General features: G+C 41.0%; 1 protein-coding gene across 2 annotated transcripts in view; it reads left to right on the top strand.

Annotated features, from left to right (window-relative positions):
• insc (INSC spindle orientation adaptor protein) overlaps nt 1–25427 on the top strand; it is a 47342-nt gene extending 21915 nt beyond the window's left edge. For both annotated transcript variants that reach the window (XM_028430580.1, XM_028430581.1), the window contains exons 3-13: nt 8874–9240; nt 9336–9388; nt 9460–9583; nt 9993–10106; nt 16593–16718; nt 21128–21299; nt 21529–21707; nt 21858–21924; nt 22534–22689; nt 23727–23803; nt 24625–25427. In XM_028430580.1, the coding sequence (XP_028286381.1) occupies nt 8874–9240; nt 9336–9388; nt 9460–9583; nt 9993–10106; nt 16593–16718; nt 21128–21299; nt 21529–21707; nt 21858–21924; nt 22534–22689; nt 23727–23803; nt 24625–24753 (1564 nt within the window). In that variant the 3' untranslated portion in view covers nt 24754–25427. The remainder of the gene's footprint in view (nt 1–8873; nt 9241–9335; nt 9389–9459; nt 9584–9992; nt 10107–16592; nt 16719–21127; nt 21300–21528; nt 21708–21857; nt 21925–22533; nt 22690–23726; nt 23804–24624) is intronic.
• Nucleotides 25428–26979: the final 1552 nt, after the last annotated feature.

The following is a 26979-nucleotide window of genomic DNA, read 5'->3' as shown; positions in this document are numbered from 1 at the left end:
AGTAGTTCATGCGATAATTTGAGAATAATCTGGCAGAAGGACCTTAACTGTGAGATTAGTAAGGATACATGGAGTCAAATTATAGCACAAAATGGCAAATACGTAAAGGATGCTAGAGGGAAATTTATCCAGTATAAGATGATGCACCGGTATTATTGGACACCTTGTAGGCTTTTCAAAATAGGTCTAACAAGTAATAACTCTTGCTGGAAATGTGCAAAAGAAATGGGAACCTTTCTGCATCTTTTATGGGAATGCCCTATGGTTGAGCCGTTCTGGCGCAGTGTGCTTAAATATCTGGAGGCATGGGCGGGAGTGGGCCTGCCGGTTTCCCCGCGTCTGTGTCTTCTGGGAGATAAAACAGAAACCCCAACTTTAACAAAAAGTGTATATTCTGTTTTGATGGTGGGGATAGCCTCAGCCGCCAGAATCATATTAAGGCACTGGAAATCACCCACATGTCCAACACTACAAGAGTGGAAAATCTTAATGAGTGAGACCACATCTTATGAAGTTATGTTAGCAAGAATTGAGGGCAAAGGTCCTGTGGAACTGGGAACTTGGGATTATTTCATGGAACATCTTACCTCTAATTAGAACCATGTTGGTGAAGCTTGATATAAAAGTAACTTGTCCAACTCATTTCTTATTGCTATTGTAATATTGATATTTGTATAATATATGTGTATATATATTTTATTGTATTTATTTTGTGCTGTTGTTGAACTCATTTTGACAGGGACTATCTAAGCTTTAACAAATGTGTCTTTTTATCAATGGCCCTCTTGTCTTATGTATGTACCACTGTGAGCTTTTGTGTGTTTAAATAAAAAATTTGAATTACAAAAAAAAAAGGTAGTTCACCCAGATGATGGCTAATATCCCCCTCTAGGCTTGTGTTGTATGTATGGGTTGCACCACTGCACTAAATATACTCAGCTGCAACAACTGTATTTCAATATCACTTGGCCATATTGAAAACATAATTTAAAACCTCCTGGTACATCCTAATGTGATGTCCAGATACAGTGAAAATATGTGGCGATGCTCAGCACCTTGAGTATGTTAAACAATGTGTTTTTATTGGCACTGGTTTTGTTTCACCTTGTTTTTTTCCCCGTCACACATCCTGCAGCATCTCTGTGAGCTGAGAGCACATTACCAAGGACTCCACATCTGTCAAGGCTCACACCAAAACACCATACCGGCAATAATAATAATAACCATGATAACAAGAAATAACCCCCCTGTTTCATCTGCAGATGAGGCCTCCCAAAATGCGACACACTTTAGCCCCCATCTCCTTCTGGTAATGCAGTGTAATGGTGGTGGTGGCGTGAGACATGGTTGGCATCATGGTGGCTTTTCGTAGTAGTGGAGACTGAGGTTTACAGTGGTGACAGTGTGTAGTTAGGTCATTAGTCATCCTCAGTGGTTTGGGAGGAGATGAATGCATCAGGGAGATGTTTGGTAACTGAGCAGTCTGCTGCACGGAGGCGCATACAAACTGAAATGTGTTCATTAAAGCTGAAGAAACAAAACATTTATGACAAAACTAGGATTTGGTCCTTTTCATGATCAAGACACAATGCAACATCGTACAATGGAGAAGCACGTCATCATGCAAGATTCCAGCTGTCACACTATTATATCTTCCCAAAATAGAAAGGTTTTATGATGAGATTTATTGGTTCAACATCACCACACCAATACATTGACCATAGCAATCCACAGGAATAAGACACCTAATCGCCGGTGGTCCTCTGTGACAATAAAAGCCAATATACAGACACCCTGAAAGCAGCTGTTCATACTGAGGGATTTTAAATAAGGGGGTTGGTAATGGTATTCCTGAGTTGCATCTCAGTTGTGTGGTGTTCCTCATTCTTGGGCTCTTATGTGTGTTTATGGTGCACAGAGGCTTGTGTGATTTTCTTCATATGCTAAAACTCTCCATCAGAAATGTCATCTTTGGCACTGATTCTGGAAGGATATTCCCGAACTTGGGCCTATTGTGTCTCACAGACAGAGCTCATTATTCATGGTTTGTTTTGATCCCGTCTAGACTATTGTCACAGCCTATTCAGTTGTCTTAGAGGAGCAGAACGCAGCTGTGAAGTACTTCAGTCCACAAACCTGAACAAGTTTTACTGTTCATGTTTATACACTTTCCTACATCAGTGATCTACAAGCTACAGCTGCACTCCTGTCCCACCTGATTCTTGCTATTCTCTGCTATATCCTGGAAAAATCACTGAAAACAATGTATCAGACACAAATAGCCAAGATGTAAAAACAGGCAATCAGAAACTAGAGAAGCAGCAACAGTTATCAAAGAGCATAAACTTGCCAGCTGACCCCAGCAGCCCGAGGTCTGGTCTTATTTATTGCATTAAACTTGTTACTGACAGTTTATTTTAGTTCACCTCCCTCCTGATTTATTAGTGATCCAACAAAAACTCACCCAAAAGCCTCCATAGCTAACAAGGTTTCAATAAACTGCTGTTCTTGACTTTAAGAAAAATCTCTGTTTGGAGATACTACAGTTAAAACTCTTATCGCACGGCAGAGATTTATTTATTCATTGTAAAAGTGCCAGATGCTCTTTTCTTTTAATGTGAAAATACCCTTCATCAGCCGCTGTGGTTGAGAATATTTCAGTCACTGATACTAAATGTGAATATATATCATCTGACAGTTTTGTGTTTACGAATGCTTACACAGCGTTGCAGAGGAAGCACAGTGAATGCCCTTGGATATCAAATCAGTAGAGCTGTCACGCCATTCATAGGCAACCACACACACAAACATAAACACAGAGATCATCTCCTATTAGTTTTTCTTTGTTTGTCTCTCAAACATAAATCCTATTTGTGCTGCACAAGGCTCACAGTCAGTAAATCAACTGATGAAAGGAGCCAAGCGACTGAATTGTATTAAAATAAAGTGCAAACACAGATGGAACACATACACACACACACTGCTGATATTACGTCCCCAGTTAAGAAGGCCGCAGTAACAAAAAATGCCTCCGACCGACCTGCGCAAAGCAGGTGAAACAAGAGTAATGAGGAACATGACATCTGCATCTCTTACAGTCTACTTGGGTTCTGAACAAAAGGGCTTTATATAAAATACAACCAATAAAGTCTTACTGTAAAAACAGATAATGACTGCAGGCGTAACTTCAATGAAAATACACAGAGCAGGTATAAAATGGCGGCCTGCGTTCAGTGGGTGCTCGGCTTCTCATCAATTTTACTACAAAACAACGAAACTCATGTAAACATGACCACCCTCGAGAGGTGGATCTAGCAGGATTGGCTCAAATGTGGCTCAGGTGTGAACGCAAATGTGGCTAGCGAATCCGGCTAGCCACATTATTAGCCATATTATGAGGCGCCACCTAGTGGTTTGGAGAACAGCAAACACGCTGGATGAAGCCGGATTGAGTGCGGACACAAGTGTGTGCTAGCCAGATTTGAAAATAGGTCTGAACGCATCCAGCTTAAAGGCTGTCTGGGCTCAATCCTACTCTAGCTGGAATGACTTTCTCCAGTGTGAACGGGGCCTAAATGCAGCTTACCGACCTGTGTGAGGCCAGTGAAACACAAGAGTAATGAGGACACGTGTATGGTTTCTCTCCAGCTTACAAATGAGCACCCGGCGAGCATGGGCGCTCCTAACCAGTCCCAGTTAGAGCAGAAACAAAACGTTCCACCCCCCTTTACTACACGGCAATGTACCATTTACTTCAGTATAATTACTGGATGCATTTTTTGTACCTCTGCAATCCTCCGTAATCCAAACCACAAATGATACGCAAATTACATAAATGTGGTCACACAACAAAGTTGATTGGCTTGTCTGAAAGGGGCTGGCTAGCCATTATGCAAGTCTTTGTGTATGTGTGATTTTACAGCACAGTGTCGTGGCTGTTTTTTTCTCAGCAATATCGGAAAAAATTGTACATGTGTGGCTTTGCTTATGTGAGAGAAACCAAAGTGAGAGACGAGTCTGGGGATGGTTTGAGTCCACAGTATAATGTCTTCCACACATGCCTGCAGCGCTGTGCCTTATGGTGCATGCAACCAGGCATGTGTGAAGGACTGAGAGAATAAGGATAGAGGCAGACAAAGACAAAGACTTACACACACACACACACACACACAAAAGGAAAAACAGACTCAGTGTGTTTTGTCTTAGGTGAATCTGGACTTGGCTGCATATTAGAGGCCGTCTGAAACATCTGGGAGTCAGATGTCTGCCTGCGTTGCCAGGATTCAGCTGTACCAGTCAGAGGCCGCAATATCCCCTTCCTATGTGCTATTTCAGGAGGAGCACGGGCTCGACCTTCGCCCAGAAAATCAAGGCGTGACTTGCACATTTAAAAGTACCATTAGCCAGATGCTTTTACCATTTTCTCATCTGTCACCCCTTAACACCGTAAAGCTGCATTACATAAAGAAACGTCCCCCTGTTTTAGTGGAGCTGCTGCCTTAGTGTAGTAATTTTCTGGTTCTTGAGCAAAAGAGGAATGCATTAACATCCCATTTCATCTATTTGTGTATATGCTTCCACATTCATTCTTTCTGGGACAACAGTGTCCTTGTTTCTTCCTTCAGCCAAAACCAAGGCCACAATTGTTGGGTCCTCAAAATCTTGCAGCTCATTCTGCCCACATTTCCATTGACTCTGTGCTGCTGGATTGTGGTTCTGTTCTGTGGTGTTTAAGAAGGATTTCCATTTGTTCCAAAGTGACATAAGGCGTCAGGCTATAATATTCATACAGCACAGACAGCAGTGAAAGAGGCCTGCTCTGTTAAATCATAAAACTGTGGGCAGGACAATCTGAACTGAATGTAATTAGAGCCAAAACAGACATAATAACATGAACCAACACATGTTGCAGTGTTTCTTTTCCAAACATGAAGCTTAGTCGGTGGATAACTCCAGATGTTTGAAACTGTTTGAGGAAGGCATTAATCCAAAAACCCTCATTACAGCTGTACCAGGCATATAATTCTAAGATGGGCTCATAGAGGATCATACTTTTCAAAATGAAGGATAGCGTCTGGAGACCTCTAAAAAAAAAAAACTTTAAAAATGACAGAGTGACGTGATGTGTAGGACCTGCAAGCAATCAGATGTTACTCAAACTGCGGTCATGGCCTCCAACGGGCCAGTACCTGAGGCCTCCAGCAATATGTTGAACAAGCCCAGTAAGGGCCTACCGACCCTGAAGGACAAATTAGTTCCTGCTGTCCAGTAGCTGCTGTACACAGCACACCTGCCTGCCCGCCTGTCTGCTGCTCCATAACTAGCGACTGCTACAAGGTCCTGTTAGCTGATCCAGTGTGGAGAAAATATGCAACACACTGTGGTTGTCATAACCCTTATGATGCAGTCAATGACCCACAAACTGCACACATTCAAACATGAACACTTACAATGTGAACATTTCTATTTTTACCCTCTAACATAGTGACTCACACCCTCTAATAAGGGACTCAATTAGATGTCCATACGTGTGCAGTTAAAAGGTGCTTTGCTTGTTTCTGGTGGCTTAACTATGAAGGTTAAACACCATCAAATCAGTGGGCAGAAATGAAGCCATTGCGGAAGGGCACAAAAAACTGCAGCTTCTCATCCATCAGTCCAGAGACCTTCATGACAAAATGTGAAGAGATTTGTACCAAAAAGCTGAGGTGTAAACATGACTGTATGTTACTATAACTGCCTAGGATTTCAAGTTATGCATAATTAAGGGTGTGATGATTGATTGACAGGTAGATGTGAGCAAAACTTGACCAAAAGCTAGAACGTCAAATAAGAGAAGTACAAGAAAAACACACCATCAGGCAGACTCTGCAGCCTTAGCATCTGTTTCATGAATCTGGAGTTGAGCTGAAGGATAGACCATCACGGGGCTCAACAGGCAGAGCAGCAGCCTCTCAGTGACTCATCCAGCAGAACTCTGTGTGCCTCAAGTGCATGAAAAGTTAAAAAGTGAATCATCTAACAGCTCAAGGAATCATTTTCACCTGGTGTGTTACAGGAACAGTGAGTTCAGGTGGCTATATCTTGATTTTTTTTTCATAAATCTGTATGATTCTAAGTGTAGTTGATCTACTACTCAAATTCAATTCATTATATCAATTTAGATTTCTTTAACAAACTGATAAAATGGGACTCTTTCCGACAATCCAAACAATATGAAGCAGCCCCTGTGTCCTCTGCTGCCTCTGTCACTCAGTTTGACGACAGCCACAGGCAGATGAGAAGCACCAATGCTTCATCTCCACAGGATCCCTGCGTGAGATAATAGATTTGCTGTCGCCTGACCCTCTCTTGGCCCTACATGTAAATATTTGTCATTCCCTGCGAGCTGAAGTGCACCGCTTCCCCTCCTTTGGAAAACAAACCTATTATTATCATCTTTTTTTCCCCCCACAGTTGGCGGGAGGGGGGGCGGGGGTGTTGTGGTTTGTTGGGTGTGTAAATCAAGATGGGTTCATCCTTATGTGAGGCTGTTATATAACAGAGAAAATGGTTTGAAATGGTCACATTTGGGCTGATGTGAACGAGGAGACTTTGTTTCAGCGTCACTACAGTACATCGCAGCTGACAATTTCCTCTGTTATATCCAGTGAATGACTAATAAATAAGAAAATGATGCACATTTATCACTTTCCATCTCCTCTTTAGTTGTGGCAGTGACTTGTGTTCAACCTCTTTGCAGCTAATTGAATCACTTAATTCGAACCGCTAGGTGATTCACCACTGTGTAATTAATATCCAACAAGGGACAGTTTGAGATCTAGAGTGGTTTTTAAGAGGTTTTCAAATATGTGAAAAAGTGCAAGTTGTATTTTATCTGAAAGGCATGTTTAGGAGAAATTAATTTATTTAATCGCCTGGATAGATATAAACTAAAACTCATATCTCATCCATTTTCAGAAGCCTCAATTATCACTGTGAAGCCATTTACCCCACTTAGCAGAACAAGCTCCATATCAATGATTACTACTCAGTGTAACACTGCAGCTATTTATCCTAGTCTACAGTTACAGCTGATTACATCTTCATCCTCTTTACAAATTGAGGAAGATTTATGCAGTGAGCATCGTCCAAATACATGTGCATTTTAGTACATCTGTGCAAACCTATGCTAATATTTAAGTAAATGTGGGACAAATGTGTTACTTCAGGATGGAGTTGTGCTCTTATAGGTTGGATAGTAACCTGGATTGATGGCTAATGTTGGTCTATGGTTTTTAATTTTGTTTTTAAGATCAGATTTTTTAACACAAATACAACATCTAAACTGCAAACAGCACCCAGAAATATCCATCTTCATCAGAGACCCATCCCTACGTGTTGACTCAAAGCAGAGGTGGCCGATCAAAGAGCTTTGGCTCACTGGGTGTAGGATTTTGGATTGCCCCTTTAAGCCTTCCTTCATTAGGGTCAGTACTGGGAGAGATTGAAGTGGGGAGGATTGTTTGCTCGGTAGAGTCGGTCATTAGAACCGTCACCATACAAAGGGGAAAACGATGGGTTAAGCTAACAAGAGCAGAAGCTGGCAATTATCAGTGGATAATTGACCTCAAGTATTGATCCTGGGAATCTTGTGGTGTTTTAGGAGTGCGGTTTTCAGGAAGCGGTTATTGTCCGGTCATAATGGAGTTAAAGGAAATTTGATTGAATGAATGATAACATGGTCAGGAATCATGGTAAATGGGTTAGCTTAGTGATATAGAATAGAAGAAGTACTCTAGCTAAGCTGGGAAATTTCTTACAGCGGCAATACTATAAGTTTTTTAGCAGTAAATTAAATAATAATATTCAGCATCTACCTACATGACAAGGCCACTGAAATTTATATATATGATAATGGAAACACCCTCCAAAAGGGGCCCTTTGTGTCACATGCATCTGCACTGAGAGCCCTGTTTTACAATTGACGTTGTGTGAGTGCAAAAAGAAAGAGTATTGATGTGAAGTTTTCCAGAAATGTTCTTGTACCTGGCTGCAAAAATGTTAATTTCTGCTGTAAAGTTGGACATTTTACCATGAAAGTCTATGTGTGTTTTCGAAGGCGACCTCAAATGGTCATTCGAGGAACTGCCATGTAGTGGAAAACTACATAAAAGCCACACAAGCCAAGTCTGTTTGTTAGCAATTTTTGACACATGCTCTTCTTAATAGGTCTCCCTAACTGCCAACAGACAGTGCCATTAACTACAAAAAGGTGTATTGTTTTTTTACTTTGTCTTAGCAAACCTTAAATATAACTATAATTTCAATAAAAGCAAACAAAAAGAAGGCATGGCACATTTAAAGGTCAATGGTGGCACTGCCAAGTTAAATGACCTGCCATTGTCCTAACAAATCAGTCTGAATTTATGATAACCACTTCCTTAATTTTGTACCGATTAAGCATATTGTTTCTTGTGGAGGAGGCAAAGATGATTACGGCTTTCTCATATAAATCAGCTTATGCTTTAGTCAGCAGGCCAGTCAGCGTAAATGGCTTCCCAGACCTCAGACAGAACACCACAGTATCCATGTGATTCAGAAAACATTGGCCGCATAGATGTGTCACTCTTTGTGTTGCAATTTAAACATTTTAAGAAAATAAATGGAAGCCAAATTCTCACAGCAATTCATTTCAGACTAATGAAATTAAGTGTTCAATGATATGCTCTGGCCAGCACCTTCTCACTTCACGTAGTGTAGCACAAATTCACAAAAAGGACTGCGGAAGCAAACGCATAAGTGGAACCACGAGATTTGCTTATAATACCTAGTGGTGAATTGTTGAAAATTCAAATAAATAACTTATTATTCTTCATACATTACCTCCACAGTACCCGCATACAGTCTCTGCAGGTCGACTCGGTCCAGCGCTGGATGGAGGACCTCCGTCACATGACGGAAGTGGAGTGCATGTGTGTCCTCCAGGCCAAACCCATAGGGGTGGAGGAGGACTCCCAGCAGGGAGAACTGATTGTGGCCTCTGGGGTCGGTGCAGGGGACCATGTGGCCAGGAACAACCTGCAGACGCTCCTTCGTCGAGCTTTGGTGGTCAGCACAGAGCTGGGCAAGATGTTCCAGCGGCTGGAGAAAGGCCGCTGGCAGAGGGTCCATAGCACGGCTGTACGAGCCAACTGCCATGTGCGGTCTCTTGTGCATGAGTACAGTGCTGCTCGAAGCACACCACCGGAGATGCAGAAGGTGAAGGTTGATTTTAAAAGTGGTCTCCACCTCATGAATGAGAACTCACTGTGTTATCACTTCCTAATCTGTCTCCTTGTTCCATTTTGATGCAGTATGAGAAGTCATTACTGGAAAAGTGTATGGAGCTGACAAACATTACAGAGAGGTAATTTTCAAATTATAACAGCAGAGCAACTTATATACAACATGTCTTAATCTGCCCATCTTCACACACAGGTGCCTTCACACTGATGATGAATTCTTCCTGAAGTCCATGAGGGAGGCCATCCACGAGATCCTCACAGATGTCAGCGACTCATTCAGCAACATGATCGACATGGCCTTAGCCAATGAAATCCGGGTGTGTGGTTGTAGTCTTGAATTTCAGAAAAGCAGAGTCCACAGTGTGCAGTGAGTTAAAGAAATCTGAGCTGAGCAAGTGGCAGTCTCAAGAGAGGTACAAAGATAAAACTGCAGTTCCATGAATGGCCACTTGAGGCTGGCAATAAAAGAGAATCCATCCAAAGCAAAAAATTCACATAACTAAGGACACTTTCTTCTTTCATAAAGGAGAAAAACTATTAAATTTGATGCCATCCAGTGGTAATATATAAAAATATGTATATGCAATCAATATTGAATGAACGATATTTTAAAAAAAGAGACATTTTCAAAATGTATGTCAAAGTTCGTCCCCAGGGGATTAAAATGTTATTCCACTTTGCTACCACAACACTGTTAACACACAGCAGGTGTTGTCTTGATTGCAGGTTCTGATCAAGCAGATTGAATCATCAGACAGCGTTCACAGCATTGGGAGTGCCATCAGCAACCTGCTGTCCCTCACCCAGGATGGACCTCAGCTCTGCAGCATCATCGCCAAGGTACTCACTTGTAAACTGTCTAGATGACAGTAGTTACACCTGAATGGCCATCTGAAAGATTCATTTAAAGACTTTTTTAACCCTTTTTGGACACTGTTGTTGTGAGCAGCTCCACCTTTTCCCTGTGTTCCTCATCCAGATCTACATGTTCAGCTATCTCCTTACATGTGCCTCCAAAAAGCTATTCCACTGTGAGATAAGACAAGACAGACCAGACAGCAAGTCTCTATCGGCCATTAGTTAGCTGACCGCTTCCAGTCTTGATAAGACTCTGACGCACACACATACATCCCTCCACCCTCGCAGCCAGATTGTGAGATCAATACTGTCAGCTCCCATTAGGAGTAAGCATTGATCTCAAATGCTGGTTGCTCAGGTGTCTTTAACTTCCAGTCTTGGCCTTCCTTAACTCCCTGTGTGGCGCCGCTGGCCGAACCCTCGGAGCGGTGTCTGAGGGAAACCTGCCTGCCAATGGCTGCTAATGAATACCCAATACAAAACACCTGCCATCTGAATTAATTAGCTTCCAGCTGCCTGTCTGTCACTGTATCATCTGGCTCACATCCCAGCTCTTTTCTCATTATAATTTTTCGCAGCCTGCTGACTTCACTCACACACTCGTTTTGAATGACTGCAATTAGCGGTTTGAACGCCTGGGCGGGGACCTGATACATCCGCCTTCTCCATCTCTTTACCAGTGTTGCTGTTGACAGGCAGTGTTTAGTGAGCGATGGAGAGGTTAAAGTACCACATGGGTGGAGTCTAATGATGTTAAAGATCATAATGGATGCCAAACAGTTTAAGGAGAGACAGCTTGTGTCATAATTAGGTAAAACTTGTAATTTTCATCTATCTAGTTTACATGGTGACAGTTGCAGCTCAGTTTCCTTAGCATACATCAGCTTAAATAGGATAATTATTACAAGGTCATATAGTCACACACTGAGTTTTGTTGTACAGTTAAAACTCTAACAACTTCCTACTGAAGAAGGCCAATCAAAAGATACATGTGTGTTTGTTCAGATCAAAGATTTAAGTAGTTAAATCTTATATAAATTATTTTTGAATATTTTGAATTGGAGAAACAAAACTCTACCGAGAGCTAAAAGCCACTTTTTACAGTGGTACTGCAAAGAGCCACACTATCAAGCTCAGTACCCTTTGGGAATTCCTTGTTAATGGAGTGTGTTGAAATGGTGCTGGAGATTTGGAGCTTTGAAATGTACTGTTGCTGTGTCACATATCAGGCAGAGCAGCTTGCCATTATGTTCAACGAAAGAGAAAGCATTCTAAAAACATCCTGTTCGGCTGTATATTTGCACTTAATTTTCAATTTTGCGAAAGTATAACAGCTGACCTGTCTGTGCGTGTGCAGAAAGAAGCAGATATTGTTCTTTTGGTTTATGTATGGATGGAAATCAGTGGTAATAATATAAACACAAACATCATTTTTACATGTTATTTTGAATCTTTTTTTGGTCACATTTTGTATTTTTTCTGGGTAAAAAGTTTGTAGAGAACTGCAGTTGTATTGGCCGGTTGGCCTCCACATGTCAATATCTGTATCTTAAAACATAGCTTGCTAAATATATTTATGTTATTGTTCGTACCTCTGAATGAAACTAGAGCTGAAAGTAGAGCTGAAAGTAGGAGCTGCTTTAATGGTGATGCTGTCATTCTCTGCAGCAACAAGTTATGAAAATAGCAGCAGTTCTTAATGTAGTTTTTTTTCTTACAGTATGACGGATGTATAAATCTGTTACTACTATACTAACATGGCTAGCAGGCCAATCTGTAGTCAGCTAGCAATTCAATTACGTAGGTAGCTCACCAGGATGCAGTCTGTCAAGCAATTATTGCCCTAAGCTAATTATAAATTTCTGGGTAAATGATACAAACTGATTTTTTTCCACTAAAAACATGTGTCTTCTCCTAGAAAACATCAATAATGTGAGTAAGCCTGCAGCACCAGTGAAGCTGTGTAATGTAAAACCAAAACAATGAGCTGAAAGATGCAGAGAGAGATGTTTAGAAGCTGATAAACTATTGATATTCATGCTAGTATAGCTTAAGAAATAATGCACAGTGACTTGTAAAATATATTCAAGTGCATAACATAGGAGCAATACAAAATGATCTAAATTAAGACATGATACATATGTGTGAAGCACGTGGGCGTGTAATTATAATAGCTCATTATTTCAAAACATATTCTCTGATTTATCATGGCGCGCTTCACGCAGTGGTTTATACTGTTATAGGACATGGCTTCACGGGGCCCTTCTCTGTAATTGACAGCTTCTCAGACTCTGAGTAATCACGCTAACATGACTGTTTTTGTGATGACTGACTGAACCACACCCAGCTGTTGTATTGAGCAGGTCAGAGCGCATCATACGAATTACTGTCAAACACCATTCATGCCGCCCTTTATCTGCGACCCACTCCTAATGACAAAACAAACAACGTGAAATCTGAAAAGACTTCCGTGCTTTTGTGTCAATTATAGGATTATTTTTATTGTAAGAGTATTTCAGTAGCCAGTGGCTACACGCAAACTCCCTTGAATGACAAATGTTATATGAGCAGCGGCTGGAAGAGCAGCTGCATCATGATATACAATTGAGTTTGCTGCCTCAGTGTTTACCTGCTGTCATGATGTATACTGATCTAAATGTATCCGTGTTGGCAGACTCCTCATGTGTGTGTCCTTGCTCTGAAAGCTGTAGCCTGCAGGGTGTGGGAGAGCATGACGTGGCACTCACTCAGAGTCAGCATGTCATCAGATCTGTGTGGGTAGAGCCAGTCGTTAGAGTCTTTGTTCCTCTTTGTCATAGTTTGGTCTCCCTCATCATTTGTGTGATGATATTTGCCGTTTCCGTCAACTTTTTGTGGAATCCTGAGATCGGAGAGTGCAACAGTGAAAACGATGAAATGGAAAGAAATTACACGCCATGTAGGCCTGTACATGCAAACACACACACACACACACACACACAGGGAAGCACTTTCTAGATGAGTAGTCAAGATTCACATGATGCTATTAGTGTAGCAAGTACTGAAATGCAGGAGTGTGAGAATAAATGTGGTCTGCAGGCTCCATTTAAGGGATGAGGGTAGAGTGAAGTAGAAGTAATAGAAGTGCAAGTTGTTTGACAAGAGGAAGGGAAGGCTGATATGCCCAACAATCTGTGAACAGAAAAAAAAACTGAGGAAAGTCTGTGGAGGATGAAATAAATAGAAGCTGTGTTGGAGAATGATGTTTGTATTCTGATCCTTTACATGCTATAGCTGCAGCTTCATAATTCAGTCAGATTACAGCTGATATGGTGATATGGTGTTTGTGTTGGCCTGTTGGATGATGCTGGAACCACTGCCCTGTTTCTGTAACGAACATGTAATTTGTATGGTCTCCCTTAAAAACTACACTATATGGATAAAATATATAGACACCCAGCCCCCATATGTGTTTGCTGGACTCCATTTATAGGGATGTCCCGATCAGGTTTTTTTGCCCTCGAGTCCGAGTCCAAGTCATTTGATTTTGCATATCTGCCGATACCGAGTCCCGATCCGATCCTAGCAGCAAAACGTGTGTGTGTGTGTGTGTGTGTGTGTGTGTGTGTGTGGCGCACGCTAGGAGATTTCACACACGCAGCCGCTCATCGAGGTCTCAAACCAGGACCTCTTGTGCCAAAAGCGACTGTCATACCCCTACACTACAGGACACAGAGCCACCCTGCACAGAAGGCGTTAACTTTGAGAGTCCTAATAAATATATATTCGAGTCCTGATCTGGAGGTAATGTCCGATTCCGATTGAGTCTGAAATCACGTAATCGGGCCCAATTTCCGATCACGTGATCGGATCGGGACATCCCTATCCATTTATCTGGTTTACTGTCCAGCCTAAGCTTTCAAGTCTAGTGGTGAGTGATAAGGAAAATTCTTCTGTACCAGACTGGGAAGATTATTTCTTTGAGCTTTTTTTGTGTATTGAAACCTCAATCTGACATATACATACAAAAGTACAATCTAAATCCAGCATTAATGAGTGAATGAATAGAAGTTTGAGACTGTTAATCTGGAAACAGAAACATTTTTTTTACTACTTTGTCCATAAAATGTCAGAATATAATGATTAATCATGGACAATCAACCAATAATACAAACAGGCGTTAGCTTAGCAGATCTGGTAAACGTAAGCATTATGATTATCCAAAATCAGCACTATGGTATTTTTTAATATATATTTATATTGTATATTTTATTTTTTTATTTGAAAAGTGCACCTTTTACCCACTCAGGTGTGTAGAGCAATTTGGCTGTCAGCCTGTAGAGTGGACAAATATAGATACGAAGAGCGTCATAGATATATTGTTTCTACAGAAATATTTAACAAACTAAACTTTACAACTTAAAAAAAAAAAAAATAGACCGCCAAAGCTCAAAACTGTATTTCCCACAGACTCCTCTCAACAGTATTTTTAAAACAACATCGACGTCACTGTGAAACTACAGGATCAACAGGCTCTCCATAGGCTCAGCAGGCGAGCCTCTGTGGAGTTTTCAAAAAGGTGAAAACTGTCTGTCAGTTCTTCCAGGTATGGTGGACCAATATTGCGTAGGCCGCGAACAGGGAGGAGCGGTCAGGCTGGAGGGCAGGATGATTAACCACTCCAAGCCCCGGCATCATGGCCTTAGCGGCATATGAGACATGCCAGCCCAGTATAATGGCCTTATTAGGATAATGGTGGTAGTTACAGGCTTCGTCTTCCTCCTGGTAATTCTAGCAATCTGCTCAGTGAATAAAATTCAATACCTGCAAGTGTTTTTTTTTTTGTCAGAGGGGTACTTTAGTGTAGACATGGAGCCAATGCAGGAGCTATTTTTGTTTGTTTACACCAAGCGTAATCCAACAGAAAATGCTCAGCTATTATGGCTAGCAAATCATCTTTTTTTCTGCTCCGTCTTTTCCATTCATGAAATATGTATATTCTGGCTGTTATTATTTTTTTTTTTACCTGACAACATGAAAAATGACACAAGGTTCTGTGGCTGGCAGGCTCGTGATGTAAAGCTGGCCAAATGCGTCGGTCATCTGGGGTCTCTTGGACTCTTTAAAACCAGCATGCTGCTGTTGGCTTATATCTGCAGGGCTCATTGGTGCTCAAAGCACGGTCTAGCACGAAGCAATTTGATCCAACATTTTGCACAATAATGTGCGCTTCAGGACGAGAGCTGCCGATGACGTCTGGTGTGTAGTTTGGTGGGATGAAGCCTTATGTCTGGCTTAAAGAATCTTTTAGGGAGAGTTTACATTTTCGATCAAAGCACAGGAGAGTCTGTGTTTCATCAGGGAACAAACACCCTCCTTGAAAGGTTAATATTAAAGAAGTTAAATGATGATAATCACAATGTGTCTCCAGTCCTTTTCTGTATTAAATCAAGATCATGATCTTTAACCTGGATGACCACTGACTGCAAACAGAAGATGTTCTCTGCCATGGTATTGTTGTTAAATAGCAGGACAGGTTTAACAAAAAAAAACCCTGTTACACTCTTGACTTCAGTAGATGGGGGTCAAACCAACATTTATTCCCAGCTCAAATGACTCTGCAAAAGCACAGATAGTCATCAGCTGCAGCTCCAATCAGCAGTAATGGAAACATGAGACTTGACTGTGCACTCAGCCACAATCATCCCCATTTAAACTGCACCCATACAAACATACATTCTGCACCTCTGCTCATGCTGACCTTATGTGTTTGTTAACCCCCTGTTAACCCCTTAAGTGGTTTATACGCTTAATACATGTTTATTAGGGCCCGAGCACCGAATGGTGCAAGAGCCCTATTGAAACCTTAGGAATTAGTTTTTTTTCCGACTCAATGATCGCATTTTCCTCCAACCCCAACAGGAAGTCCGCCATTTCGACTTTTGTGGCCATTTTTTACCTATTTGTGACCCTGCTACAAAACTTTTCATGCCTTGAGCTGAAATTCAGTGTCCACTCAGGACACCATAGGGAATAGACGCATTCCAAAACTCTTTCAAAAGTATTACCGTGTGGCGGGGGCGTGGCCTCAAAGTTGACCATTCGCCATTACAAAGGAACTCGCTCTATTTTATGCAGTACTACCCATATACTTCATGCAATGTGGACAAAATCTTACACTACAGCTATGGACCCGAGTCTGAACAGATATATATGCTAATAGGATGATACGGTCATAGCGCCACCTACTGGTAGCAGGAAAGTTTGGTTGTAAACATGTGTTTGTTGTACATCTCTGCAAATGAGAGGAGAGGAGAGCATAGGACAGGAGAGTATAGGAGAGAAGACAGCGATAGCCCCGCGGATCGCAAGGTGCGCGAGGGCCCGCAATGCTGCTTGCAGCTTTAATGATTTTATCTGTATTGCTTTATAATTTGGTATCAGTGCAAGTGTATGAAACATTAATATTAAGTGATATTTTCCCCACAGGAAGGAGCTGTGGTGGCCCTGTTTAAGATCTGCAGGCAGGACCGCTTTAAAGACCTCTACGCTCACGCTCTGCGGACTGTAGCCTCCATCTGCTGTGTGGAGGAGGGCATCAACCAGCTGGACAAGGTAAATCTCACATTGTGTCACACGTTCACCAAAGTGTAAACAAAATCAGCTGGTCTGCAATTTAACATGCAGGGAAAATGCATGTAAGTGCATATAAGACAGAAAAAAGGAGACGGCATCCATTTCCACTAAGTTCTTCCAGTAAAACTGTAGATTTCTCTCTGGACCGGTTTACACTCATCAGCTGAAGCTGCAGCTCAGGCGTGTGATTATTCTTCCCAGCAGCGCAGCACTCGTTCAGCCACGCTCTCACTTTCCTTGTTATGACTGTGAGGCTAAAGTTTATTTTCACAGGTGAATTCGTGCCAACAATGGCTGCAGGAGGAACTGCACTGAGAGTGAGCAATCATGAAAGCTCAACACTGAAGGGAAAGATTTGTCGAAGTGTTTATTTAACATGATTCAGGTTCCAGTACCTGTATATTAATTCATATTTTAATTGGCTGCTGGCACTTGTATTTAACATCATTAGGTTGAGGTTTCCTAATAACCCCACGGAGTGCTGTCAGGACTTTATATCAATCACCTATTGGAAAAAAAAGTTTATATTATCTAGTGTAGGAGCCATAATTAACAGCAACAGAGTTTTAGTTTCTAGCTTATTATGAATAATTGATGCTTCATGAAGCCTCTTTACATTCAGGAGGGAAAAGTTGACTGTACTTCATATTTTGTGGGAAATGTTTGTAGAGTTTTGTATTTACTTGATTAAACTTGCATGAATGACTTCACTACGTAACCTCAGCACATGTTTAGACTCAGCATGTATAATTTAGACAGGCAGAAAATAGTATCATACTGTGCAAAAGGTAAATATATGTTATTTTTCTTCCTGGTGAAAGAATTGCACAGCAAAAAGTAGTTCATGATTCACAGTGAGTCTCTGTGGTACACAGCAATGAGATCATTATATGGGACCTCCTGACCGCTGAGCTGACAGGTCAAACATTCAGATCACTGTGTGTGTGTGTGTTTGTGTGTTAGAGAGAGCTAATGATACATCATTCTTTGTTTTGTCCTTGTTGGTTCTCTACCGAGAATTCCACCAAAACAAACAACAGACGCACCTGTGTCAAGTAAGCGTTTACAGACACACAAACACTTCATTCTTGAAACTTGATTCAGGCGAATAATGATGCCACAGCGGTGTCTGTTCACATACAGAGCAGCTGGGACGCCATGAATCATCCGAGTGTGAAAACTCTTTAATGGGAACCAAAGTCCGCCCCAGATTAGCAGCCCAATCCCGGGGGAGGAGCTGTCAGGCAAGTCTAATCTACCAAGCGCTCACTGGAGATCGCTCAGGCTTAAGAAACACAACTGTCACTGTTGAAGGTGATCAGGAAACAGGGCCACCTGCACTGCTCATTGGTGGATATACTTCTTAGTTTATCCCCAACTGGAACGTTGTGTAATCATAATTCTGGTAAATTGTGGAAAGTTTCTCAATGATTGTGTAGCTGTATGAACGCTGGATGGCTGCAACTTAACTGACATTTGCACTGATGAATTGGGCTTTAGGTCCAACAACACAACCCCTCTTTGCATCAAGTAGCACCAGAAGTGTCATTCAGACAAAAGCTGGCACGGTATGGAAGCTCAGGTGTCCTTATTTGCGAAAACGGACAAGAAAATAAAATAAAATAAAACAAAATAAAACACGTAGACAGGAGAAGGCAAATTAATGAATTTCTAGAATAAAGGACGCTGTTCAATGGTGGCCCTCGGAACACATTCTCTATCCGGTAAGCCAGGAGTAGGGGAACATCTTATTTTTGAGAGGAGGAGGAGGAGAAAGTAAGAGGAGGGGGGGGCAGGGGTGTAGAAGTAGATGAACAGGGGGTACGGAGAGTGGATTGTTCCACGTCAGTGGTTCTCGCTAGCACACCGCTGACGTCCACGGAGACAAAAATAGGGAATTGCCCTGTGAAGCTCGACGCGCTGATGCTCTTCAGCAGATAAGACTGACAGGTGTGGCTGGCTGAGAGCCGACGTGTTTGTCTGTAAACTTTTGTTTTTACGGAGTGACTCTGCACCTGACGCAGTGATTAAAAAAATGAAAACTTTTTGTTGTTAACAGAAAATTAATGCATTTAGTTATCGTTTCAGTTTAGGTCTGTAATATGCAGCCTATAACCATTTGGTTTATTTGAATGGTTTTTGGAGATTGCACTATTTTTTAACATTAATAGAAACTCCTAAAGAACCGCTGCAGACAGATGCAGAAAACCAGCAACCTCAGTGTCACATTAACTGAGCAACACTGCCCCCAAGTGGTTGGAAACCTGTACTACATCTTATTTATTAGCACAAACACACGCAAGCAAACACAAAGATGAGATCAATATGTGACCTCATGGCTCTGACCAAACTTTCCTTCATGCTCCTCTATAACACTGAGCTGTTCCCTCAGAAATGATGATGATGATGCACACACCTGGATCGATGCCACTCTTATATACAGGCAGCACATTGACTCTGGAGGTGGCCAATAAAATCAGAGTGGTGTGCTTTAATTGGGATGGTTTTATGGGCAGGGCTGCGTGTATTAAGCCGAGCTGATGCTCTGGATACATCAGTGTCTGTCTGGATGAATGTGTTAAGTCCTGCCCTGAAAAAGTTGTAGCTTTTTAAGGTTTATTGGTCTTTTTGTCTACTTACACTATAATTCTAATGTGCACAGTAATCAAAAAAGTTCCTGATGTAGCCCGCCTACCTTGTTAAGTCGTGTTGTGTTCGGAGGAAGGAGGCGAAGACCACCAATACATCTTTTACAGCCGGAAGGAGGGGGTTTATTCTGTGTGTGACAAATAACCTCATCAGTACAGTGACTTCACACGTCTCTTGTGGCCCCAGGCAACAATTCACAGGGGGCCATCAAGCGTTTATCAGCCTTATATGAAAAATATGAAATGTAAACATTTTTATGTGTTTTATATAATACAGTGTACAATTCCTTCTCTTCCTCACCTTCTCTCTCTCTTTGCCTTACTCCCCTCAGCTTTGTCTCCACTCTTACTAAAGCTAAGCTTCACCTGATTTTCCTTTCATTTTGTCTATCAGTAGAGGAAGACAGTTTGACCTCACACACACTATACAGACCGTGCTCTGACACATATAAAGATAGCATTCCCTGTTTTTATCATGTATTTCAACTCATAAAACTAGCTGATTAACAATGTTAATCAGCCTGACATTAATGGATGGACGTATGTTAGCAGACAGTAGCTAACAGGTTAGCTAATTCATTTAAGAGCAACACCTTCACTCTTCATCCCCATCCAGTCCGGCAGTATAACCCTCTCTGTCGGCCTGCAGCATTCATCTGTCTGTCTGCTTTGTTGACATGGCCAAAAAAAACGTGTGTTGATTTAAAGATCTTGTATTAACGGTAAGAGCCCTCACTCTTCCAATTTACATACACAAACATGCAATGATGCAAGCGATAAGTGGGACATCTGCGTTATAAAAGATCTTTGCAGCACCTAGGCAGTTTGATTAGTTTGATTGCTGGTCAGCCCTCAGGGCCCCCTTCTGGCCTGGGGTCCCAAGCATTTGCCTGTTGGCAAACGGCCCCAAGCCGTCTCAGGAAAGTACTGCGAACGCGTTTCCATTAATGAAAATAACAGAATTCAAATATTAAAAAACTTCTGGCTGTAATTGTATGGTTAAATAGAATCCTAATTCGCTAACCACAAAACTAATACAATTAAATGAAAACTTCCCCAAACAACCAGCAGCAATATTTCTTACATACGTTTCTCAAATGTGAACATTCTATATGAAAATACTACAACTATAATAAACTACAAAATTCAAAAATATAAATGCAAAATTACAGATTATAGAGCAAAATAAAATAGGGAGTCCACATACCTGTGACATACAGTTGGACTATTAATACATGAAATCTGTGACATTCACAGGGTAATAGTTGTTCCTCTGGTTAACATTTTAAACAGCTTTACACTACAATACTAAGAACAGATGTAAAGTCTCACCTGTCCTCAAGAGGGCCGCTAGCCTGAGGAAATTACCGTGAACGCACAGGAAGTCACATACCCGGAAACACAAAGTAAAGTTACAACTTTCAAAATAAAAGCTCTTGCGAATAAAATCGTAAGATAAGATCAAAACAGAAATAAATACACATCAAAAACGTCGAATAAGTGCAGTGGATGTCTGGTGAAATATAACACATCAGCACATGGGCTACACTGGCACCAAAGAAAGTCAAATGTTGTAGGTTTAAATGCATGACTTTCGCCTACTTAATTTGAGATTGCATTATTGTGTTAGAAGCACTATGGATAACTACAAAATTATCTCTACTTTGTAAGCTGCTTTAACTCAGAAATATAATAAATTAATAACAAAAACATGGCCTGCTTCTTGTGTAATGTGTGCAGGTGGATGGGATCCTGTGCCTGGCGGACATCTTGACTGATGAGAGCAGTGTGGAAGCAGCCAGAGCGGAGGCAGCGGCGGTCGTGGCTCAGATCACCTCTCCTCACCACACCTCCACGCAGCACCTCGCCAGCTTCCTGGAGAGCATGCATGACATCGTCACTGCGCTCATCAGTGAGTGGATCGATGATGTCACCTCGACCTTTGACTTATAATAAGCCTAAAATCGAAATGTTTGTAGACTTTCTTAGATGTTTTAAAGATAGAGAACATGACTGGATAACTTTAGTTACTCTTACTTTAGATACTTGGGCCAATAATGTTGGATTTTATTGTTTATAATTTGCGTGTGTGTGTGTGTGTGTGTGTGTTATTCTTATGCATTGTATACTATATTCTTTAGAGCTGTGTGAGAGCGCCTCCTGTGGTGAGGTATTCCTCCTGGCATCTGCAGCCTTGGCCAACATCACCTTCTTTGACAGCATGGCCTGTGAGATTCTCCTGCAGCTTAATGCCATTCACATCCTGCTGCAGGCCTGCAAAGACCGCCAGCGGGTCGACACACCCTACTCCAAAGACCAGGTACACAGAGTTTCTTTCTCACTAAATTCCCAACTAAGAAAAGGAGTAATTGTTGTAAATGTGCAATGTAGTAAAGGAAGAGAAGGGGAAGAAAATGTTAAAAAAAAAATCATCTTTTTAAAAAAATCTTTTCAAATTTTTAAATTCTAGGTGGTGACAATCTTGGCGAACCTTTCAGTCTTAGAGCAGTGCACTTCTGAAGTCCTGCAGGAACAAGGTAAACTTTGTTTTGACTAAAATACCAAATAAATATTCAAACTAATTGTTTACTTCTGATAAGAAAATGTGGAAAAGTACTACTGACATCCTTTAGGTTTCAGCATGAAAAGTGTGTGTAGTTCCTCTTTAATCCTCAGGGGGGCAGCATCAGGTAATTTCTGTCAAAGAGCTCAGAGGAGCTGAAAATAAATCATCAGTGAGCAAATAATCAAAACTATGCTGATGTTTTTCTTTCTTTAATTATTGACATTACCTTTACCTTTACATCAGATATATGTGGTTGCTGTACTTTGTATATTAAAGAACAGATATGGTTTATTGATATGGTTTCAGGCCCAGACTGTAGCACTGATATTCTCAGTTTGTTGCCAATTGAATTGTCAGTGCCTGTTGTGTTGTGTTTGCTTTCTAACTGTACATTGACGTAGGTAAAACCTCCCAAACCTACATTTTTGTTTTGCAACTTCATTTTTTTAATAACTTCGCCCTGTTTTTATTTATTGATAAATCAACAACATTGTTAAATCTTATTGTAGTACACTGTTTCTTTCTCAGTGTATCTCTCTTATATGTCGACTAATCTGTATGGGATATGATGTCTTTTAAGGAATTGAGCGACTGCTACTGTTGCTGGGAGAAAAGCCATCCTCAGCCAGTCCATCAGAGGGCGCTGCTTGTGAACGTGTCCAGCAGAAAGCTGCAGTCACTCTGGCTCGTCTGAGCAGAGACCCTGATGTAGCACAAACAGCCATCCAGCTGAAAGGTACTAACTTCTTATATCTTTAAATATAGATGTTGAATTGTTCCAAAGATAATTACAAAAGAAAAAGTTCATTCAAAACTGCAGTTCCTCAAATGGCCACCAGAGGCCGGCACCAAAAGTGAGTCAATCCCCACAGAGCTTCATGTTATAAAGTTAAAATATACATAATTACTAACACTAAAACACATTTTTAGTGTCTGAACATTAATATGCTGCAATATATTCATACTGGTCACTTTAAAAAAAGTTAATTGTTTGTTAGCTTTACTCCTTTTATTCTTTATTCTATTTTATATCTATTTAGATATATTTTGCCTTTTTTCATTCCATGTGTCTACCTGTGTGCCTTAAGCCAAGAGCTGCTAAACAAAATTTGATTGTGCCTTGCAAAGTGACAATAGAAGATTCTTGATTCTCTTGATTCTTGAAACGTGCCAGTAAGTACTAAGGTTTTGATTTACAGGAAGGTGCTCTCAGGCTCAGCAACCTCACACATGGCAGGTTTCTCTCTTTATGGTCTCAAGATATAAACTACAAGAGAGATGTGGTCTTCTAGCCACTAGAGGGCTCCCAAAACAACAAAATACATGTATTTGTTTATGCTTCAATTATTATTTTTCAACACAGATATGCTTAGTAAATTGAGTCTAATGAAGTCTAATGAAGAAAAGTGCCATAAAAGTGGGCCCTGAACTCAACCTTGAAGAACTCTGGCTAAAGAGGCAGATTGTCAATTGAGGAAAAGGTTTAATGCTTCCATCATGTGCATATATCCATTCTCCTGTGCTCCTCTTTGTCTACCTGGGAAAGCTTTATCACACCTCTGATTTGACCACAGGAAATTCAGACAGTTTTGACCCATAACAAAAGGCTGTCTGATTTTATTTTGTCTATCAGCACACTAAAAAGGGTGCAGAGGTATACCAAGCACAACTTGGGGCTGCTTTGCACCTCTGTTCATCATCATCAATATCTCAATATGGGACAAGCTGGTAACTGAGTTTTATTTTTATTTTTTTCTCCTCTGCTGTGTTTAGCTGTTCCTCGTCTCATTGAACTGTGTCGCTCCCCTACTGAGAGAAATAACAGTGACTCTGTGCTGGTCGCTTGCCTGGTAGGTGTAAAGCGTGTGTCCCTGTGTGTGTGTGTGTGTGTGTCTTCAGATATGTGTAAATGGCTCTGTGTCATGAATACAAATACATCATTCAAACATCCAAATTGCCTATTGCAGCTCTACTACTATACTGTACTATATATTTTCAGCTGAACTGGCTATATAGTATGTTTAAAGTACAAGGGCATTATACCACAGGCCTGCATGTGTAACATCAGTGCACTGTGTCCAATTTAATTACATCCACAGGGCAATATCTGAGAATTGAAAATATATCACGTTGAAATATCATGTTGAGAAAGCTGACCGGTTCACATCATCTCAAACGTTGTGTGTTTAAATATGTACATATCATGAATAATATCCCTGCTCGTACTTTATCGCTCTCTTATTCTCATCATAATTATTAAGACCACATCTCTGGGCCGATGAGGGTATTTTAAGCGCATAATGGTCAGGAGCTTAATTGGGGTTCCTGGCTGTGCTGAGAAATGCCTTCTTCTTCTTGTCAGTCTATTCTAATTAATGTGATTCCATTTTATCCTTTTAGCCAAGGGTTAAGTAGAGCATTTGTAGATGTTGAATTTTTACCTTCAAAGGACGCTGGGCTTTCACAGATCATTTGTAATCTTTAATGTAAATGTCGGGGGGGGCTCTCCTGGCTGAACGCCACACCTCTCAAATCACGTGAAATGCTGGAAATAATGTTAATAAAGAATTTAATAAATATGAGGCTTTTTCATTACTTTATGTGCATGCCTGAGTTTCTGTTTTGTGTTTGTGCACATGCTTAATATGAGTGTGTGTGTGTGTTTCCCCAGGCTGCTTTGAGGAGGCTGGCTGCAGGCTGTCCAGACAGCATAGAGGCAGCCGACCACCAGCAGCTGATCAAACCGCGGCTAGTCGACTCTTTCCTGCTGTGTTCCAACATGGAAGAAAGCTTTGTATGACTGCCTGACTGCACCCTGTGAGTGAGAGCTGAGCTCAGACATACAAGATCCCAAACAGTGCATCTGTGTCCTGACTTAAGATCAAATTTGGATGTTGGACGCTCTGGCATCACGGTGAATGAGGATGTATATACAGTAAAGTGAAATGAATGTTCACAGACGTCATTTATTCCACAGACAATTGCATAATTGTTTTTGTATGAGTCGGTGCTACTTTTTAAAAATGAAAAGTATAATCCATTCTGAAACGAAAGGCTTTGCATCTGTGCACAATGTTTTGTTTTTGTGTAAATATTGTGTGTCTTCACACACTGTGACATAAAGGTCATAAAAAGCATTTAACATGGGGAGATACTTTATAGCTTCTCAGCTATTTAGAAAGAATATGCCAATTTTAATGTATTCAATCAGAAAAAAATGAAAATTATTTAGATTACAATTAAATTATTACTGTTGGATGACTTTTCCCTGATATTTTCAAATGCGTTTGTAACTGGAAGGACACAACTTATATTTAACATTTTTTGGGCATAAAGGAACATATAGATCATCGCTCACCTTTAAGGCCCCGTTCACACTGGAGAAAGTCATTCCAGCTAGAGTAGGATTGAGCCCAGACAGCCTTTAAGCTGGATGCGTTCAGACCTATTTTCAAATCTGGCTAGCACACACTTGTGTCCGCACTCAATCCGGCTTCATCCAGCGTGTTTGCTGTTCTCCAAACCACTAGGTGGCGCCTCGTAATATGGCTAATAATGTGGCTAGCCGGATTCGCTAGCCACATTTGCGTTCACACCTGAGCCACATTTGAGCCAATCCTGCTAGATCCACCTCTCGAGGGTGGATCTAGCCGGCTTGAAATCAAACTGGATTCAGCCGGATTGGAGGTGTTCACACTCGGAAAAAAACACATCTGGATTGATCTGGATGCGGCCAAATCCTGCTTAAGCCACATTTTTTTCCCCCAGTGTGAACGGGGCCTTAGGTACACTGAACTGTTCTCTGGACAGTACAGCATTTGCCATTACTTTCAAATATTACATCTGCTACTGGAAAACAAATCATTAGAAATGGTTGTGACTTTCTTTTTTTTAATTATTTATGATTATTGTATGCAATGCATGGAATAAAGACAATCTACCTAATGCCGAGTGTGTGTTTTCTTTATACTGTGTATGAGTGATCACATGTAAGGCTGGGACAGGTATGTGTATATTTACTTTAATAATGTAAAGTAAATGGGATTTGCTAAAAAAAAGATCTCTGCTTATTTAGTTTTTGTTTATAACTTCATGCTCATGTTTCTTATTCAGAACATTTTTGTTGATGAAAGGAAGCCAACACATGAGTTTTGTTGTTTGCTCATTAGAATAGATGATAATATACCTGCTAACCTGCTACATCAGTTGCTAAAGGAAGGCCCTGCTGACTTAATTTGAACTCAGGGACAGATGGACAGTTAGCACCCACAGACCTGAACAGGAGTGAGTAGAGACCAACAGTAGAGCTAAAATAGTGAACACTGGACCTCCATTCAGAAAGTGATCAGATATTTAACCCTGAACACCTGCTTGCAACCATTTGATATGTGTTAAAAACCTGCTTGAGAGGATGGAACTTGAAATAATCTGTATTCCACTTCCAGTGAAAACTGGAAGCATGTTTGAATAGAGACAGCTGCTCATGGCTGAGTGCATTCCAGGTCCTTGCAGCTGAAGTTCTCCAAAAAGGGCCCCTCTGACCTCCAGCTACCTCAGAGGAGCCACACTCTCTCACACATCTGTGCTGATGAGAAAAGCTTTTCTGTGAGCCTCACAAAGAAACTCAGGTGGACCCAGAGGTCTACCTGATATTCCTTCAAGTACTCTCAAAGAGCCAGGTAGGACTTTTGGGGGCAGAGTTGTGGAGAAACTTGGAATCAAAAATGTCAGAGAAACTTTAAGTTCACAAGTGACTGGGACATGATGCAGTAAGTGATAACAAAGAAATATGCAAGGGTTTATCTGCAATACATGTCCTTTGTATTGCCATCTCTTTGATAAAAACATTCTCAGTATTTTTTCTATAAGCCTTCCTCTCCTTGGAGAGACAATTGAGGGTCTTCTTGCTTTCACTGTAGCCTCTTTTTCACCTAAGGGCACTAATGCTGCAGCCTGGACTTGTTACACTGCAGCCCAGCATTGAGACAATTGAGCTGCTTTGTGTGTGTGTGTGTGTGTTTGTGTG

The sequence above is a fragment of the Parambassis ranga genome, chromosome 19 (assembly GCF_900634625.1).
Source record: "Parambassis ranga chromosome 19, fParRan2.1, whole genome shotgun sequence".
NCBI classification, from domain to species: Eukaryota; Metazoa; Chordata; class Actinopteri; family Ambassidae; genus Parambassis; species Parambassis ranga.
Note: the sequence above shows the minus strand (reverse complement) of the source record. Positions and strands in the feature narration are given on the sequence as shown.